The sequence below is a fragment of the Harpia harpyja genome, chromosome 13 (genome assembly GCF_026419915.1).
Source record: "Harpia harpyja isolate bHarHar1 chromosome 13, bHarHar1 primary haplotype, whole genome shotgun sequence".
Lineage (NCBI taxonomy): Eukaryota > Metazoa > Chordata > Aves > Accipitriformes > Accipitridae > Harpia > Harpia harpyja.
Genome location: NC_068952.1, coordinates 28296391 through 28316727, shown reverse-complemented (window position 1 = coordinate 28316727; position 20337 = coordinate 28296391). Strand labels below are relative to the sequence as shown.

The 20337-nt window shown below is 40.9% G+C and overlaps 1 protein-coding gene across 3 annotated transcripts; it reads right to left on the bottom strand.

Moving 5' to 3' along the window:
* Positions 1-1290: 1290 nt before the first annotated feature.
* On the bottom strand, positions 1291-17500 carry QPCT (glutaminyl-peptide cyclotransferase). 3 transcript variants are annotated; one of them, XM_052805356.1, is made up of 7 exons: positions 17094-17500; positions 12907-13053; positions 10205-10486; positions 7620-7742; positions 6608-6707; positions 5991-6107; positions 1291-3311 (listed from the first exon to the last, which is right to left on the bottom strand). In XM_052805356.1, exons 1-7 carry the CDS (start codon positions 17217-17219, stop codon positions 3166-3168), a joined length of 1041 nt encoding a protein of 346 aa, XP_052661316.1. In that variant the 5' UTR covers positions 17220-17500; the 3' UTR covers positions 1291-3165. The 3 variants fall into 3 exon arrangements, with proteins under 3 accessions (XP_052661316.1, XP_052661315.1, XP_052661318.1); XM_052805355.1 differs by having other exon boundaries at positions 7566-7742; positions 17094-17498; XM_052805358.1 differs by lacking the exon at positions 17094-17500 and adding an exon at positions 15511-15644 and having other exon boundaries at positions 7566-7742.
* Between the last annotated feature and the right edge of the window lie 2837 nt (positions 17501-20337).

The window sequence follows — 20337 nt, the reverse complement described above, 5'->3', positions numbered from 1 at the left end:
AAAACTGCAATGTCCTGATATAAAGGGAGCTAGAGCACCTACTACAATACAAATAACTAATGTAATATGGGGGTTTTTTGCAGCGTTACCTATTGAGTACTGGCTCTTGAGTTCATTCTGTTCTGCGTTCCCTTCACCCAAGTAATAACCACATACACCTTTGGAAGGACTCTGACAAGCCAGTGACAGCCTCTCGCGGGTGGCAGATAGCTGATTCCGCCCCCCCCCCTTGACTGAGATGTGACAAATCCTCTTCAAGCAGAGAACCTGTGCAGGAATTCTGCTGATTTGTGTTACTATTAGATTAGTTGAAGTCCCTCAGTTGATTTCTGTCCCCTACTGCCACCATCGAACAGGGACAGAGAAACTATCCAGGGATAGGTTCTTCAACATAAAGCCTGTCTCTGAATTCTGAAGTGATTATCTGTACCGTGCATGTCTAGATCCTATGGATCTGGATACTTAGTGATACTCAATGTTGAAACCGAGAGTGGAAGAGATACCAGTCCTGGTCTTTTCACTTGTATTTTTTTGTTTTCTGGGTATTTTATCAAATGGCTAGACTTTCTCCTACCTGCTTGTTCTCCTCTGCCTTAGCAGCAGTGAGAGCCCACCTTGCACCATGTCTTTGCTTTAGTGACTACTTCAGGTTCTTGTGCTTTTGGGAGCTTAGATTCTTGGATTCACATGGTTACTGGGCTGATGTAAGTTTTCCTTCCAGCAGTTATTTTTTAAAGGAATGATGGATCGTATAAATTGCTAAGATGATGACCCTCCCCTCTTTAAGTAAGTAAACCCTTTTCAGGGCTCACATCCAGTTAAGAGATGGCTCTCTTTTCCTGTACCCTGCCACTGCCCCCCAAAACCCAAGGGGAAAAAAAAAATGAAAGCCACTTCATGTTTTCTTTATGTTTTTAGAACCACTGAATCATACTACACCAACCTGTATCTCATTTCTTTGAACTGAGTAAACATAACTCGGGAGAACTGTATGCTCAGGCAGTGAGAAGTTGGTGACAAAATTGACGTACCAGAGGTTTGGTGTACTACATGGTTAAAGTATGGTTTCAACTAACTCTATTAGAGATTTTTAAAAAATAGGCTTTTCCCAGTTATAACAACCCTCTGGTCTCACATTTCATAGTGAAGCCTATTTTAAGTTCACTTCCAAATTCTTGAAGAAGCAGAGTAGCAGTGCACACTGCAAATGCATACTGCATTTTTCAGAGGCCCTGCAAAGTATTAAGTACCACAGAGTTCACCTGTAAAAATGAAATTAGCCACACAAACTCATGTTTAATATTTCTGTATATAGCAATTTTGTTACCTTTTTTTCACCACTTTGGAGGGTGCAGTAGGTGCCTTACATTGCTCAGAGTATTCAAACTTCAGAAGATTTAATTTAGTTGTTTAGAATGTTTTCTCATGGGCTGAAGTAGAGGAGAATATGATAGCAAAGAGTTCAAATAGCTTTGATGTACAGTAATATCTGAAAATAAACACATCTGTCCAATTTTTAGAATTTTCATTGTATTCTATTTCAGAAGGTGCATGCAAAATAGAAACATTTCTCACAAATGTTAAAGTGATGGGAAAACATAAAATGCTTTTGTTTCATCTTGAGCAACAAAACCAGTTTGAATTTCATTTTCAGGCTGTCCTGTAATAGTAAAATTTTACAAATTTGCATTGCTGTAAATACATATTTCTATTGTGACTTTAAAATATGTATGTAAATATTGTCTTAGGTTCAGAAATGTTTGCTTTACGAAAATGGCAAAATACAGGCCAAATCTGACATGCCCACAATTCCATAGCTTATTTCCTTTTTAAATCTCTTTGCCTAGGTATGGAACTTCCTAATGGAAGAATTTTGGAGCAGTAAAATACTGACTTTTTTTCCTTAGTTCATCCTTTACCAGCGTGGGGGTTTTGTTGCCTTTTTTTTTTTTTTTCCTTCAAATGCTCTCATCTTTTTCTCAACAGTGGAAACTGTAATTCTGTAGGTAACTTTTGAATACTGTTCTTCTGGCTTCTCCTATTGATTTCATTCCAGGCTAGATTTTTGCCAGAGTGTTAAACTAAATTTATTAAATAATTCCAGTAAAGAATGTAAAAGCACAGGGTTGTTAAACTGGTGAGTATCTTTTTCTGATACAGGCTATGGCTTGTCCTTACTTCTTGGTGCTTAAACTGTCTTCTTGCTTCTGACTCTCATTTTAACCTTGATAGATAGCACTTTGCCTTTAAAATTATATTTATATAAAACTATAGTTTCAAAAGTGATCACTTTCCTAGTATGATTACTTCTGATGTAATCTGTATTAAAAACAGCAGTTTGGCTTTGTTGTTTTTTTTATTTTGGGTCAAATTGTGAATGATTCTCACATGAATGAATGGTGTGTCCTGGTGTATTGCTCCCACACACCACCTACTGTTCTGTTTGTATCTCCTCTGTTGCAGTCAAAGCACGATGGAAACCCCCACATACCTTCCTCTTAGCATCACTCGCCACCACCCTTCTCCATCAAAAAGTATCCAACAAACAACAGGGAAAAAAATTTACTTTGGGTTATTTCTCTGTTTCCTGGTGGCCTGCTGTCTGTGGACAAGAGCCCTTGCAGCCTTGCTCATAGGGGAAGGAGGAGAGGGAGCAGAGAGGATTAAAAATCCCTTCTGTGTGTCAGGAGTTCTAGCAACTCATTTCAGTATGAGGTGGTTTAGTTCAACTCAAAGTAGAAGTTGGTTTTAGTGTGGTTTTTGCCTCTTGATAATGTATAAATTTCCATTGCTGAACACTGCAAAAGTTGGTCACACCTTGTAAAAACTGTAGGTAATGCTTAAGGAGGGAGGCATTCCCTCCTGGGATCTTAATAGGTGACATAAAACAGTGATAACAATCCAGAAAAATCTTGGGGTTTTTTATTCAGAGGTAAGACATGGAAAGATCAAATTCTTTCCAGGCTGAAACTAATTCTTATTTAATGCTATCTTATTTGGCTACATGGAACATTGGGCCAGGAACAGTTGAATCTATAATCAGTCTAGCAAGAGCTATCATTACGTTTTGCTTCACTTTAGTGCTCTCCAATGCAGTTAAATAGCAAACGTGAAGGTGGGCAAACAGTATTTAGAATGCAGTATGATTTGTTGCCATTTTGTCTATCACAGGTTTAGATACTCCAGTACAAACACTTGCAGGATTTTGCTGAGATTGTCGATAGTGGTTTTGTCAAGGTTTTCTTCTGTGTCCTCCATGGTATGCCATACTGCAGGAAAAGGGGATGGAATCAGATGTAGGACTGGAACTCCTGTAAGGAGGAAAGTGAAATTTGGAGAAGAAATATTGGAGAAGTTCTGTTAAGCTAAATGATATGTCGCCATTTAGCAACAGAGTCAGGTAACTACTCAATAAGCTTACTTTATAGAGGAGTGTGTATCACTGTAGCTTCCTTTTACCTTCTCTTTTTGTGAAGCCTGTGACTGCATCCCATTTATTTCATTGTGTGTTTCTTAAAATTGGCACCTTCCTTTCCTTTGAGTACTTTTACCTCTTTTTTTTTTTTTTTTTTAAGGCACCTGTAGCTAGTAGTTTTACTGTGATACTTGGGGTTTGGGGTTTTTTTTGAGATCCTTTGCATTGTAGTAGTTGATACCATGTTTAGGAGCTACAGAAGGGCAGAGAAACCACTGCAGCTCCCCAAACTGAAAACTAATTACCATGTTCTTGTGACAGTGTTAAGATTGAGCACTTTTTGAAGTATATTTTTTAGTCTTCTCTATAAATGGTAAAATTGGGTGTCTGTATTTTTACTCTGTAAAATAGAACCACTGTTATCCTCAGATAAAAGAAATTCCACTTGAAAGGATCCGTATCACTGCATATATATATATACATCAAGCCACCTATACGCACTGAAACTTTTAGTTAAAGGACTTAAATCAGTCTTCTGCTTCCTGATCACTTTTTGCAGGGAGCATTGTTTCTCTCCAGCCTCTTTCCTGTTTTACTGCTTTTCCTCTCTCATTTTTCAGCTGCATACCACTAAGGAATCTCTTTGCTTCACTACGTGTTAATTGTGTTACTAGAAAAGGTTTTGAGGTGTTGTCCTGGTTTCAGCTGGGATAGAGTTAATTGTCTTCCTAGTAGCTGGTATGGTGCTATGTTTTGAGTTCAGTATGAGAAGAATGTTGATAACACTGATGTTTTCAGTTGTTGCTCAGTAGTGTTTAGACTAAAGTCAAGGATTTTTCAGCTTCTCATGCCCAGCCAGCGAGAAAGCTGGAGGGGCACAAGAAGTTGGCACAGGACAGAGCCAGGGCACCTGACCCAAACTGGCCAACGGGGTATTCCATACCATGTGACACCACGTCTAGTGTATAAACTGGGGGGGGTGAGGACGGGGGATCGCTGCTCCGGGACTAGCTGGGTGTCGGTCGGCAGGTGGTGAGCAATTGCACTGCGCATCATTTGTACATTCCAATCCTTTTATTATTGCTGTTGTCATTTTATTAGTGTTATCATTATCATTATTAGTTTCTTCTTTTCTGTTCTATTAAACCATTCTTATCTCAACCCACGAGTTTTACTTCTTTTCCTGATTTTCTCCCCATCCCACTAGGGGGGGGGGGGTGAGTGAGCAGCCGTGTGGTGCTTAGTTGCTGGCTGGGGTTAAACCACGACAGGTGTAGTCATTGTTTTCCCCTATCAGCTTCTCCCATGTAGGATTTTTGATATCCCTGGACATGCATATGATGGCTGTGTTGGTCTTTTTGGACCTGCGCCCTGCCTTGGTGAGAAAAATGAGATTCATGGAATTGAAGAGCCATTGAGCAGGAGAGAGTAACCACAGCTCAGTGAAGAGAGCACTTGCTTAGAAGTGGTGTAGCTGCTCTTGTGCCTGCTTCCAGAGCTGTGTCCGCATTTTACATTACTCTGGAGTTAACAGCATAAGCAATGGTAAAATTAGGGGCCAGATATGAAGACACCTCCCTCCTTTCCTAGGTAGATACCCTCTTCCTTGAACTACTGTTGCATTCCTTTTTAGTTAACCATTCTCTCGCAGTATGACTCTTGGTAGTCCTTGCTGTACAGTGGAAAACTTCAATCAGAAAAGTTTACTACATCTACTATCCTTCTTTGGCCCACCTTAGTTTTGAAGATGTTCTGCTGAGTGCTTGAACTGAGAAGGACATCAAGTCCACATCTTGAACTTGGACAAGTGCTTTACTCACTGACCTGTAGCTTGACAAGGTGGCAGCAGTAGAACAACTGCTCTCCTTTTCTTTGATTGCATCCCAAAGGAAAAGAATGAACACAAAGTCAGAGGCTATGGCGTAGGTGTCTGCCAGGAGAAATGCTTAGGTAGGGAATCCCAGTTTCAGGTATGTGCCTAATTCCAGGACGGATTTCAAGCATATTGCGTCCTCTGCTATTTCTGCTGCCTACTCTATGCACCTTTCCCACCCCTCAAGCTGACAACTGTGAAATCTCCATTCTCTTTAGGGTATGAGGATGTCTTAATTTGAGTATGTGAGTTTTTGCAGGAGTCAGTGCCTTCAAATTTAAACGGGTAATAGTGAGCATTACTGTAACTTTGACAACAGATCTTTGGAGATTTTTGTAGTCTTTGAAAATACGACCCTTGAGTGTTTCACTGCTCCTAGAAATAACTAGCTGGCTAGTATAGTATGTAGTGATATCCCACTGGATCAGACCTGCTTATCTTCATAGGACACTACCACTGACAGAAATTTCCATTATCTCTGTGCCACTGGAGCTGTGCTTGTGCAAAAAGATGATGGGTATGTTTTATCACTGCTTTTGTTTGGGTGTGTTTTTCAAAGCTGTGACTCTTGGCCTGCGTAAAGTTGAATTTGGAAGCCTCAAGTTGGGGCAAATAAACTTGAAAACCAGGATCATATGCACTTGCTTGTTCACTAAATGATGCATTTGTTACTGAACTTTAAAACAGAAGAGCTTCTGGTACCTCTTAATAAAAATGGAACATGGTCATCTTCAACCAAGCCTCGATGCAAAGTAGTCTGGAAATACTGCCTTTCAACAAGATGATTCTTCAACAGATTCATGTTGTGTAGCTTTTGCTCTGTAATTCACAATGAAAGTGATTATTACAACTTTTGGACAGTAAGAGGCATGTTAGCACATTTGAATTCTTTTTCCTCTCACATGGAAACTTTTTCCATCAAAGAAGAAAAAGGAGTTGGTGACTGTATTTTGCATTTGTTTAGTACTTAGAGGACCTCAAGATTGGTGCTATTACCCTCATTTTACAGAAGTGAGAACTAAAACAAACACACAAGTGAAGCAGTTCCCAAGAGCTGCAGAGTGACAATCACTAATAGAACGTTTCATGGCTTCCAAGCATCTGGGAATCTTCCTCAGATATTTTATTAATTAAATATTAAAATCTTTGTATAGGTTTAAGATGCACCAAATTTAACATTTCTGTTATTAAATATTATAACTGTAAAACAGAAAAGTAATCTAAAAATCTGATTTACTTAATACATTCAGGACTTAATATTTTCAGAAACTACACACTAAATTTTCAAATTCACCAAAAGCCCATACCCCTCTCCTTACCAATTGCTTGCAGCCTCTGAAACCATCGAATAGTGTTAGGAAAATAATTGGGAAAGACTGGGTTTGGTGCACCAATTAAATCCAGTAGTACAAGCAAGTCCTACAGAAGAAAGAATCTTTAATACAGTTCTTTACACCACCACCAACAGTAGCAGCAGCAGCAATGAAACCTCTTGGTTTCTGTATAGGTCATGACTAGGTCTTTGATAGCTCTGGCCAAAGATCTGGCTTTTCTACCATGGTGCCAGAAGAACTCATTAGCAGAACCCAATTCCAATCTGATGCATTTTGCTGTCTTTCTGAGGAGGAAACTGTAGGCTGTTTCTCTGTTCCTCAAGCTGAAGCAGACTGCATTGTTTTGTTTGCAGTTTGTGTGTTACATCCCTTTAAAAGAAAAACTGTGGTAGGTGGGGAGAAAGAGGAAATTGCTTCTTCCCCGGAGAACAACAACGAAGTCTGTCAAGGTAAAGACATTTTATGAGTCACAAGATACAGTGACAGAAGAAAAGTGTCTCAGCAGTGAGTAGGGAAACTAGAAGGGAGCAGACAACCAGAATGTTCGTAGGAATCAGAGGGAAACAGAGAGCTTGCTGCAGCTTAGTGCTGAGCTAGGGGAGATTTGTTCATAGACTGATACTATGTCTGTGCTCTTTCCTAATCACTTTGAATTATCTCTCTTGAAGAAGGTGGGTATCCTAGTTTATATTCTAATAAATTTGTGTATTTTGATTTTTCTGACTCCTCCTCATACTTGCATGGAGGAAGTCTAACTAAGCAGATTTACCTGAAAAGCTCTTGCCAACTCTATTTTATCACATCTCAAAATTTCCACAAGCCTGCTTATCCTTTAACTTTGGTGGGGTTCATTGTTTCTTGGGAATTTGGCCAATTACTTACTAATTAAATATTTTAAAAATGTAATTTACTGTTACTCATTACGGAGGTGGAAGCCACTTACTATGCCCTGCAGCTGATTTGTGGTTGTTGAATCAGGTGGATGTGGAGTAGATACCATTTTTTGAGCTAAGTGTTGAGATCCATAGAGGGAATCGGAAGGGGACCATCGGACGAAGGCTTCTTCACCATCAAAAAAAATGAGCTGAAGTGAAAGGTCTGGTCTTGACGTTGAGCTGGTCTATTGGAGGAAGTTAAAAGTAACATAACTAATTCTGGCCAGAACATTAAATAAAGGACAAATATTGTAGTCATATAAGTAACATCAGTAGGGGTATATTTTCAAGGTACCCTATGCAAACCTTCCTATGGCTGTTAAAAGACACATTACGGTGTAATAGTGGTAGTGATCAGTCATTATTATTTATCTAGCACAGTGACACGTTCTCCAGCCTGGAATCATTTTGGTTTCGGTTAAAAGTTTCATTTCTGACTTTAGAAGACATGAGCTGGATATGTTGAGACAGGTCTGCAAAAGCAGGTAGCAGAAACATCATCTCAAATAACGAGGAGACATGTCAACAACAACACCTGATGTGACTGCTAAAATTATTACTTGATAACGCCACAAAGGAGTAATATCTCTGCTACAGTTGTACACCAGTGGAGCTGAATTATGTATTTGTAAAATTTCAACAACCAAAAATAACACAGCAGGAAAAACTGAGAATATATATGATTAATGTATTTAAGGTCACAAAGGAGACATCTGTGTGAAATTTCTTCCCCATGTAGAAGGAGCCTTTTTTCTCTCTCTGTTTACTAACTGAAGCCTTGTTTGCACTGCCAGCATTTCCTAATAATCTACAACAAGGCTAAACCCAGTTCGGTTCTGCTATATGAACAGCTTGGGGAACTGTAGTCTTGGCAGTTGCTATAAATACGTTAACCCCTCTATGAATTAATGCTACTTCAAGTGAAAGTGTATGATGTGGTTAAAAAGGTGGGGTCACTGGCAACAGTCATGTCCTGTATGGGCTACAACTCCCAACTAGCTGGAGCTGATCCAATATAAACAGTAGTGGAAAACTTCTATAAAATGTCTCTCACGTAAGCAAGATGATATTGATTATGCTCACAGCGATACATGGATTTCTCTAATGGCACTGCTTTCCTGCCCTTTGTCCTTTGCACAGGACACAAGCTCTTTTGATAGCAGTCATTTTGCATTATATTCTGGAGGAAACTATTAATGCCACTTGAATTTTAGAAAGTAATATTTTATTGTTATTATTATTACCGTTTAACACATTTCCAGGTCTGAATAACATAGAGAGATGTCTTTGCCTTTTAATTTTAAACTTACTCTATATAACTGGAGAAACATCAAGATAAAAATCACAGCTTCAAGTCAAAGTATAAATAGATTTGGCTGAAAACATAACAAAGTCTGTTATGCTATTATGAGCAGAGCAAAAGGGTCATAGCTAATGTATTAAGCAGATGGATCCGAAAGTATATTTTGTTAACAGGCTGTACAAATGGTATCCTGTGCAAACTAATTAGATTGCCTTTTTGTCAAATGCTGTCATCTTACATGATAAAACAATTTAATCAAAAAATGATGTATTACTTGCAAAAAATTCCTGTCTTTAAGTTGGTGTGCAGGTTGTTCCATAAATAACCACCAGGCAAATTTATTATAAATGAAGCTTCTAAATGAAGGCATAGGTATTACAGGAGTGCTTTGTTTTGCGATTAAAAATATCGGCATACTCTTAATTTTCTAACTCTTAAATATTCTAATGTCAGAAGGCACCAAATCAGTTTCTGGAAACAACTGCTGACAGGTAATCTTAATACCTGAACTGAGTGTATTCCTGACACTTTGTAAAGCATTTGAGAGACCTTTTCCTGTGAAAGTTTTTAGTATATGCGAAGTATTCTTCTGTAAACAGTAAATACTGGACCAGTAGATGGCACTCATGAATCTGTAATCCTACAAATTTGTAATCCTACAGGCTTTTAGAGCTTGTAGGATCAACAGATTTTTGTGCCTAGCAATGGCAGCACTTTGAAGCAGATTTTCATAGCATAGGTAACACAGACTGATAACATTATACTATTACTTGACTGTTTTCCTGTACTCAGCCATCACTTGTTTCATAAATAAACTATTCAAATTGATAAAGGAAAACAAGAAGAAAAGCTTGAAATCATTATGGGATGGAGGGATGTGAGTGTAACTGTCCTGCACATCAATTAGTTCATCTATCTCCCAAAACAGTATAACAGAGATTTTTAAAATGCAAGATTCAGAAAGGAACAAAACTTTGTCAATGACCCTAGATGTCACTGGATACAATAGGAGCTTCCGAGTAGGGTTCTGTGCCTTTTAGATAGGATTATATCTCACCAAGTCTATGAACCGTATTATTCATGTATAAATTGTTATTTTTATATAGTATATATTTATTAGATAATTTTTAGATAGCCACCCTTTGCATAAGGAGTTTTAATGTGATAATGTACTCTAAAGAGGTAGATGGAGATCTCTGTTCTGTTCTTCTTGAAGTCAATGGGAGTTTTACTACAGGCACAGCAATCAGAGACTCATGCATGCAGGCTATGGGAGAGAACATGGAAGTGCCCTAAGGCCTGTTGCTGTTGCAAAAACAAATGAAAATGAAACAAGCAAACTACCTTGATTAATTGAAGCTTGTTATCCAGGGCACGTGCCAGCTCCAATATCATAGCACAAGGCACAGCTGAATCAGTTGCTCCTACAAACACTCTCTCCTGCCATTGTTGTCCAAAGAATTTTGAGTCGTAGTGGCAAGCAAGTACTAGATGGCGTTTTGCAGAGGGGTTGAGAGTACTGATAATATTTGAAAATGTTTGATATCCATATGGTGTGTATCTCTGAAAGGTATCTTCTTCAATTTCCCAACCAGCCTGTAATCTTTGAAGACGGTGCTTGATATGCTACAATTAAAAAAAAAAAAAATCTTATTAATATTGCTTGCTTCCCAAAGATATTGCAGACAAATTGTCATTAGCTAATTAATAGCGGCACTTAAGCTTATTTCTGTAATATCACGGTATTTCTAGAAGATAAATTTTATAGCAAAAAATGTAACATCACTATATAAAATAAGCAACGTCTTTGCTACCTTAGCCTTTGACTGGCTCACTTGCTTTTCATTTCTCCCTTTTGTCTCTTGTCTTTGGAGTCTGAAGGTGCTTTGAATGATTGCCCATTAATATGACACATTAAGATCTTGATCTCTGAAGTTTCCAGGCCAGTGTTTTTTCAGGTGTAACCAGACAGATTTAATGTTTACCTCTTCAAATCTAAACTCAGTTATGCCCTTAAATTCAATGTCAGAACTGGCTGCAGAGAAGGTGTGGCTATTTGGACAATTACCACACATAGATGCCACAGTAGTATTTAAAAAAGAAGCTGGCAGAGGGTGGGGGTGGTGTTTGTTTGGTGTGGGTTTTCTTAAGAGAGAAATCTGCCTTTCAAGTGACATAAGTTGTTTACAAGGCTATAAGAGACAGTCTGATTCCTGTAAATTAAAGAAAGAATTAAACATTTCAGAACAATGTTTTAAAAATGAAATCCTCTAAGTATAGCTCCTGTAAAGATAAAAATTAAGACATTGAGGCTATAAAAGAGATCATTCATTTTAGGTATCTTCCTACCTAAAGAGAATACCTTTAACAACCCCAGTTATACTTAGTACAGAGTTCTGGCTAACTCTTATTAGAGGGCCATCTCTGTTGAGCAACTTATTTTTATGGGTCCCTAGAGTGCTTCTTCAAGGCAGATTCCTCTCTCTTTAAATAAACATTAGGAAAAGCCTCTAAGGGGAAAAAAAGAAAATAGACTTTGAAGACTTGTCCTGCTCTTAGTGAAGTCAGTGGGAATATTGCCATAAATTTTAGTGCTAGAACAAACTTCCATTTTGTTTGTGGTCACCCACTGAAAGCTTTTATGGCATTGTATGGTCTATCCACTATCTGTAGGCAGAGCAAAGGACGTCTGTTATGGATTAAGGGGTATATATAAGCCTGGATGGAGTTCCCAGTGTGCACTAGCCATGACTGCACTAGCCTTCTCCCTTAAAGGAGTCTGATGCTTTTTCTGTGTCTTTAACAAAGAAATGTCATCCATTTTGAATGCCATTGTGCTCCGATGATGGAGGACTCTTCTTTTTTTCCTTGGCGGGGGTCCACTTTGGTACATGCTGTTACCTTGTAACAGGATAATCCTATTTTGAACATAATTTGTGGTTTTCTAGCCTAGGCTCAGCTGGGGTTTTATTGTTTGCTTTTTTTCTTACTTTTTTCCCTTTCACTTGGCTGCCTTCCAGGTTATCACTAAAGAAACCACAAAACTAAATCTATAGAGACATGTGCGCACGCACGTGCGCGCGCGCACACACACACACACACAAAGCATAAAAAAGCTGCATTTTTCCAGTCTACCAATTGCAGAGTGGCAAATAAACTGATTGTAGTTAGGGCTATCTTGGAGCCGTTGAGTCACTGCCTAAAGGGTAAATGAAGGCTCGTGAGGTGTTGTGAATGTCTTCTAGTAAACTCAGCTGTATCACTGTTTTAGCCTTGCTCTTGGCTAATGTAGTCCAGAGCCAGCATGGCACACAGTCCTGAAGATGCCCACACCGTGAGCGCAGAGCAGAGGTGCCAACAGGGCAGCAACCCAGTCATGGGGTTGGTCACAAGTCAAGTTGTAACTCCTTGTGGCTCACATACAATGTGCTGGAGCTTTTACGGGCTTGGGGCCAGGTGCAATCTGGATATGTTAGCCCAGCATTAACATACTGCTGTGCTTGGGCCAGTGGAGCTAGCATGGTACTTGGACCAGTGCTGCACTTTGTCACATTGACCATTTGATCTGCGTGCCCATTTGGGCCCCTCTGATCCCTTTTTGTGTTGATACACCCATCTGAACCAACACTACAGGGGAGTGTAACAGTGCAGGACCTCTCCAGAAAAAGGGCAGGACGGTGTCATTTATTTCATTGCCATGTATGGTCCCAGGGGGTTTGAACGAGTGACCAAAAACCTGCTCGTGTGAGGGAAAGGACAAGGGTTGTGTTGTACTTTGGGTAACAAACCTGAGGCAAGCGTTTAAACTTAAAACATAAATTTTTAAACAATTTTTTTTTTTTCATCATGCTATGCAGCCCTGGGAAATAATGTCAGCTAAAGTGCAAGCTGTGTCATGTAGGCTCTATACAGTCTAGACTTGAACAATGATAGAGTTCATCCTACCGAATGAAAGGAATGTGTCTGTCCCTTTAGCGGTCACAAAAGGCGCTACCAGAATATAAATAATAGATGTTCTTAGAGGTTTTCAGGAAATGTTGTCTTACCTGTCGTACGACATAATTTCCTGGTGATCCTGAGTATCTTTCTATCAGGATAGGGTGCAAATCATTCTCCCACATTTCAGAAACATCTGTGTTTGCTGCAACTTTTTGAATAGTGTCAGAATGTAAAATTCTTGGTTGGTGAGAATACTGTAGAAGGGAGAAAAAGGAAAGATTGTTCTAACTATTACCAGACCTTTTTAACCATAGTTTGCTTCAGAATTACAGTAAATGTGATACATTATGCTGCTTTGATTTACTGACAACAAAAAGTAATTTTAAAAAAAGCTTTTATCTCAAAAATGATTGACACTTTTATGTTCTGTAGCTTCTGTATCTTTGATTTCCATGCAAAATATACTAGAATTAAAAACATGGGGAGAAATTTTTACCTATCAACTAGCTGTAAAAACTCAACCTGTGTTTGGGTTCTCTTTTCTAGTACCCTAATTCTACATACACACAGTCATGTCTCTTACCATGTCACCTTCAAATGAGGTTTCCATTGAGACAAACACCAGAAGCTTTTTTTATAGTAGTAATAATATTTAGCTTTATGCTGTGTCTACGTTATGAGGTGCAGTACTGCAAAGAAATACATAAGCTAGCTCAGTCCTGGAAAGAGTGAAGCCTCTGCCTACTGTGGTGGTATTGGTGTGACTACACAGCATGGTGCAGCTCATTTAGGGCTAGCTGGGGTATGCATCAGCTTTGTGACACATGGCTTAACCTCAGACTTGGCAGCTCATCTCCTGTGACAACAGATAGTAGTGCTAGGACCTCCCAAGTGGCTTCTTTTCTGTTGCCTAAACACAGACCTTTAGAGCTATTTTGGGTGACCTAGAATACTTGAGACATCCTCATGGGGCTCGCAAATGTGCGTCTTTGATGTGCAAGAGCCTTGTGCTGTTCTGGAGTAGCTGAATGCCAGGTGGGATCCCCAAGGGCATCTCAAATGCCCCTCTGGGCACCTGATACAAACCTATCCAATCTCTAGCAGTTGTCTCCTCAGGAACTTCCTGAGCCACTCCTGTTTTTATAGATTCCTATTTTGGGAACTATCATAGGATGCTCCTATCTTATCCATTCCTTTTTTCTATCATAGGGACTTCCCTCTACTTCTCTTTTTCTCCCACTGAAAAATCCTGGTCTGTTTACTTGTTCTTCGATCAGAACTGCCTTGATCAGACTTCCTGTCCTTCAGTGTACCCTGTCTACCTCATTCTTTCTGAGGAAAGGGAGGGAAACTGGAACATGAGTGCCCCATAGCTTATAGTGTAGGATAATGGTATTTTCTATTTTATTCTTTTCCTTTCTTCAAACTGTTTAACAAATTACTTGTTTTTGGGCTGCTGCTGCATCAAACTGATGTTTTCATAGATGTATTTACTCTTAACTCCATCATTGTATATGTTACTAAAAAATAATCATTCCCCCTCCTTCCCACTCACTCATGTGCGTCTTTTCACATTTGTCTGAAATGACTGCTGAAACTCATTACCTGGCCAGAAAGTATACTTACCTTGAGATCTTCTGCAGTCCTGTATAATGACCTGTTATCTTAATTACCCTGACTGATGAATATTGTTAAAAAATGGTTTTTGCCTCACTATTTGTCGTCTTTTCTACTCCATTTGTGTGTGCTGAGCAAAGCAGACACAAACACAACTATTTTCTAGATTTCACTGTAAACGTTTAATTCTACCCTTCTCTTTTCCTAGCCGTTTATCTATGTGTAGACCTTTCCTCTAATTCCACTTCAGTTTACTAGTGAAATTAGTAGAGGGGAGACACAAAGACACTGAATCTTACCATGCCAATTTTACTATAGTGTTTAAAGCTGATTTTTAAGACTATAAGGACACCAAATTTTAGGATGTGCAGTTAACATTTTTAATGCTAGGAAATTTTGACATGGGTTAAAGAAAAATGGCATTTCATCTGATATAAAGAAGAACTTTTACAGGTTTGGAAATTGTATTGTAGAAGATGCATAAACTGTCTTTTGAAAGACCAGAAGTTTAATACAGTGGAATTTACACCAGTGTAGAAAACGCACAGATGAGAAAATGTTGTTAGGGAGCTGTTCTGCTTAGGAGGAACAGGCTGTAAGAGGAGAGAGAAAAGCTAAAGCTATGCAATTCAGAAGAGTGTAGGAGGACAATTTAATTAAGGAAGTTCAGAAAATATGCCTTCATTTGAATGAATTACGGGCTCAATTAGAACGTGGAATTGTCTTGTTTCTAACCATAGAGCATGCCTGGTAGTTGGGGTCATTGAATCACATCAAAGAAACACGATTCTTATTATTAAAGTACAAACGTATGAAAACACTTAGAAGAGAGGAATAAATTCCCATTTCTAATAATGGAGATACTTTCAAATTTGGGAAGTGAAAGGAATTACAAAAGTGGTCATGAAATAAGAGAGAAACAGAATGAGATCTGTAGATGACTCATTCCTTACAGTGTTGGTCAATGCCTATTTCCTCCACGGCCGCAGCAGGAAGGCAGAGCAATATATTTATGACAGGGCTATCACTAAACCATTTGCACTAAGCTGCATAAAACTGAGAGACTTGAACTTCTACAAGTAGCCCAAGCTTACCTGCCGATTTTGGTATAGTTCAGCTTGGTGCCAACGGAAGTTAGCTTCTAAGAACTCTTAAGTTTAGGACCTGATTCATCCTCCTCAATGACAGAAGGAGGGGAAGGTCTGTACACTGTAGGACTTTCAACTTCTGGCTCACACATCCCTTTAGGGAGAAGGAACAAAAGTTGTCAAGGGCCAAGAATTTGATGAAAAAGAGGAAGTGGTTCTTGGTTAGTGTCTGCACAAGCAGAGGAGTTCAGATGCTATGGTTCCATGGTTAGATGATACTACTTACATCATTGGCAAGTAGATTGACTAGTTGGAATGGAATGAGCTAGAGTGTCTTGGTGTGGCTCAAGAGGGCTGAAAAAAGGAGCGGGGGGCTACAGGCTTGTACATTGACTAGTATGACTAAAGATTTAGCCTCATGTATTCTTATAGATGTATTATATATGTGCATATACCTGTGTTGTGCATACTATAGATGTATTATGTTACAGATATGTTGTCTATACAGGAGCTGTATATACTGTAAGATACAATTAATAGAACAGAATGACAAAGTTTCTCTTTTTTTAAAAAAAAAACAAGCCAGCACTTATTTGAATGGGGAGTGAATAAAATCAAGGAGAAAGGGAATGACTAAGGTGAAGTGAGTGGAAAGGTATAAGGGAAGCTTCATTTTGCCTGTTTGTCCTGGACACTGATATATTGGTGAAGAGAACGGTGCACTGGATTAGCGGAGTTCAGTCAAACACCTGGTGACGGGCCCTAGAAGTATATTTTCCCCTTGGAAATTCCTGAACCCTTTAATTGAATGTAATTCGCAGTTGTATGCTCTCCCATGTTCCACGTGGTTTAGTTCTTCATGAAGAAACTATGTTAGAGTTTCATAATCAACCACTAAGAGCTGTTAACACAGAGAAATCAGGGGTCTACTGCTCATTACTGTTTCATTAAACGTTATCTCGAGACTGCTTTTTTCACTAGTTCACACGACACTTTGAATTAAAAACAATACAGTGTGGTTCTATGACATATTAGAGTATTACATCCTTTCGAAACAATTCTGCAGCAGCCATCAACACCGCCTCTACCTGTTTTTTCTAGCTAAATGTGCATCGCTGCTGGAAGAGCTATTTGTTTCCTCAAACCAAGACACTGTCCTCCAAATCACCGTGATCACGTTGAAAACTGGAGTATAATAGAATGTTATATGGAATATAATGTCAGATTTTGATTCCTCTTCTCCTGTTTGGGTTTCCCCTCAAGTTCACCAGCTGCCCCCGACAAAGCTTATCGCGCTAGCTGCCCATTCACAGGCACTGCAAAAGGCATCGCCGACACGACAGACGCGTGAAGAAGGCTTGTTCTCTGCGGCCACCAGCCCGGGGGAGAGGGAAGCCATGTTACCCACCTTCACCTGCGCTCCCCCGCCGAGCGCGGGCCGGTGACCCGCCGCCGAAATCCACATTCGCCCCCGAGGCGGGAGGGCAGCAGGCTGCGAGACCTTTCCCGGCCTCCCGGGAAGGTGCTACCCGCCCCCCGCAGCCAAGGGGAGAGGCAAGAAGCGCCTGAGAAACGCGAAGGTGACCCACCTTCTCCAGGGTCCAGTCCGCTCCGGTCTCCCTCCCGCGCACCAGCTGAGAGCAGGCGACGGCGGAGAGGCACAGTGCCCCGAGCAGGCGGGAAGCGGCCGCCGCCGCCCCCTCGCCCCCGGCCATCCCCCTCCTCTCCCCTCACGGCTCTCCTCGCGGGCCCCTTCCCTCCGCCTTTCCGAGGCCCGGGGGTGGGAAGGGGAGAGAGCCAGGGCCGGCGGCGGCGGAGGAGGCGAGGCGGGAGGAAGGCTGCGGCAGAAGCGGGCGCCGGCTGCTGCGGCCGCGGCTCTCCCAGCCTCTCCCAGCTCGTCTCCCCTCCGAAAAGAGCCTCGTCCCTGGCACCACGTCAGCAGTGCCAGGAGGGCTGCCTGTGACCAACCCCGGGCCCGCCGCCGCCGCCCCCTCCCTCCTCTCCTCTCCTCTCCTCCCCCCGGGGCCGCGGGCTGTTGCAAGAGGAGGCTCGCAGGGGCTCGTGATTTTCGCCCCGAGAAAAGCCGTAGCCGGCGGTTTCCCCTGGAAGCCGGTTTTGTGTTTCCAGGGACGGCTCTGAAACGAACCGAGGCTGCGATCTCCGCCCGTTGGAGCGCGGGTGGGCAGCTCCAGACGCTTGAGCGAGGGTTCTCTGGGGCGGCTCTGGGCTCCTGCTGAGAACGGGCCTGGATCACACCGCTCGTTCCTGACGACCAGTCCGAAACGAGCATTCGTGACGGGTCTCGAAAGGCAACGACCTACAGAGTTGCGAAGTGGTTTAATTTGTTATTTTACGAGCTCTTCTTCCCATCTTTTTTAGGCTGAAACCGACAATACTTGCTAAAATGACAATCCTGTCTCCAGGCGTTTTACATTCTGTAATTATACTCTTAACTACCAATGAAGCAAAATTTGAGGTGAAGGCGATATTTTGCAGTGGACCAATTAAAATGATTAAACCAAAGGTGCAAGCTTCTGAGCACACAAGCCCTTCTTTAGGTCACTTGACATCACCATCCTTCCTCTGCGGTTTTGTAGAAAACATATGACTATTCTGCATCGCAGATATTCCATTTAAAGTCTCCAACTTTTACACCATTCTTAAAGCTCAGACTTAATGCTAAAACAAATTGAAAGAAAGAAAGAAAGAAGGGAGGGAGGGAGGGAGCAGGAGTAATCATCTTGCTGCTCTTCAGCCTCATACTGGAAAGCCGCATCCTGGAAACTACAGCTTTGCAAGTACTCAAAGTGTCTGTGAGGGTAATATTAGAGAAATGGAGCAATTTGTTGATTTGCAGATGCTTGACCCAGATTCCATAGATTTCCTAGAAAAGCTGGTGGATCTGCTGCCCAGCATACAGATGGGATCTCTGGTGGTGATAGTTTTACTGCAGATTCAGCATCCTTCTAGCTGATACTCATAATGTGGCTATATCAAAAATTTTCCTATATGGGGAAACAAAGAGTTAATTTAGATCCATGCCTTTTTTTTTTTTTCCCCTCACAAAAGTCCACACGTTGCTTTGCTAGGAAATTGTTCCAAATGCAAAGCCAAGTCACTGGTGAATAGGGAGAAATGGGCAGTCATTTGATTACCAAGAAAAATCAGCATGGTTTACAGATTCTTAGGCAAAAGCCCCAGCATGTCAGCAGAGATCGTCACGGGAAATTAGTCTAAATCCGCCTACCAAGATGACAGTGATCCTAACAGGACTACACAACAGAACAAAATTCTGTTGCCCCTCCATCACATTTCCTGTGGTTGACTATATAATCCAGATGCTGGACAAAATTTCTGGCTGATGTGCCAGGGTTCTCATACAATTCAGCAGAAAAGAAAAAATACAATAGCTACAGGAGAAATTTGCCAAGACTATAAGCTTGATTCAGGACTAGCTAACACTGTTTTCCCCTAAGGGACTCTGGGCTCACCGAGGGCTGCAATTCTTTGATAGCTTATGAATTTGGCAAGCATGAAGCCAGCTTAAGACAGCGTTGGTCTCACCTACATGGGAAACAGATGAAAATGTAAGTAAGTGCCAGACCAGAAGCGTAGAGAGATTGAACAGGATTTTTTAAAGGTGTTACTTCCAAAATTTGGAGGGGAGACCTTCCTCCCCTCCCCCTCATAACCACCCCAGAAAGTTCCTTGTCTAGTGGTATAAAGAAGACTGAGAAGAGAAGAAAAAGAATCTATTGAAATGTAACAGAAATCAAAGCAGTTCACAGCTGAAAAGAGAATTATGTAACTATTTTAAAAAATATTACACAAAGTTAAAAAAAAATTATTCAAAGGTGATGAACTTTTTGTTTTTCCAGAGATTTATAAAGGAAAAAACCATGTTGTTTAGTCCTACTCCATACTACCAAATTGAAAAGATATCAACAAACTGCTCAGTGGTCAACTGTTCGATTTTATACATTGTCAATAGTTGGGTTATTACCCTGAAAATTCAAATAGATGTAACCAGGTGTCATCTAGAGAAAAAAAAAAAGATTATTTGAAGAAAAGCATACATTATCTGTGAAAATACATTGTTCCTTTCCTGTAACCCACTTGATGTGACAGTGCCATCTACTGAAGTCCCGAAGGATAGACGTTAGAGGCAGCACTGTCAAAAGCTTTTCCTTGTGCTGGCACTACAGCGTACAAGCGTTGCAGCCCAAACCACCCCTTGGAAGCTGAGGCTGTGTGCTCTGTCATTACCTTGGTTATTAACCCTGGAGAAATGCACTGTCAAATGCTGTGGATTTAATGCACGCCTGTTTTCTCAAGAAGGGGGACTCCAGCACCTTCCACTGTTTCAAATACAGTTTTGATGCTCAGCTCTTTCAACTGGCAGGCCTGGGGTAGGGAGAAGAGAGTAAGTGTGGTTTGTTGTATTTTGAATCTGCCTAATACAAGGCAATTTTGTGACTGAGCTATGGCTGATTTACCAGCAGTGGTAAGCCAGCAGTTACAATATACAGCCTGAGATTTCCAGTGTTTGGCAGCCTGGACTGCTGCATATTCAGAAATCCGTAGGCAGCTCTGACAGCCCAGCAGAAAAGGGTGGTGGGGCTGAAGTTCACAAAGCAGCACATGGGCCTGCAGGTGCCTGGTGCTCATGTGCGTCCTGTAGGCTTGAGCTGCTGTTCTTCCCAGTCCACTCGTCCACTGTTGATCTCTGTGGGGTTTGGAACAGAGCCTTTATCAGGCTGTCAAAGTACCGCGCTTGGTGATTCAGGTTTTAGAAATTCTGTTTCCATGGGCTGATGTATTCACAGACAAGGT

What these genes read in the sequence shown, in the direction of transcription:
- QPCT (XM_052805355.1), bottom strand. Translation starts at nt 17,219, where the DNA reads ATGGCCGGGGGCGAGGGGGCGGCGGCGGCCGCTTCCCGCCTGCTCGGG. An exon ending in CAAATCAGCTGCAGGGCATA is followed by an intron (nt 6,708 to 7,565) that starts GTAAGTGGCTTC and finishes TTTCTTCTGTAG; the next exon opens with GACTTGCTTGTACTACTGGA. An exon ending in TGTTCCATTTTTATTAAGAG is followed by an intron (nt 3,312 to 5,990) that starts GTACCAGAAGCT and finishes TCCTCCTTACAG; the next exon opens with GAGTTCCAGTCCTACATCTG.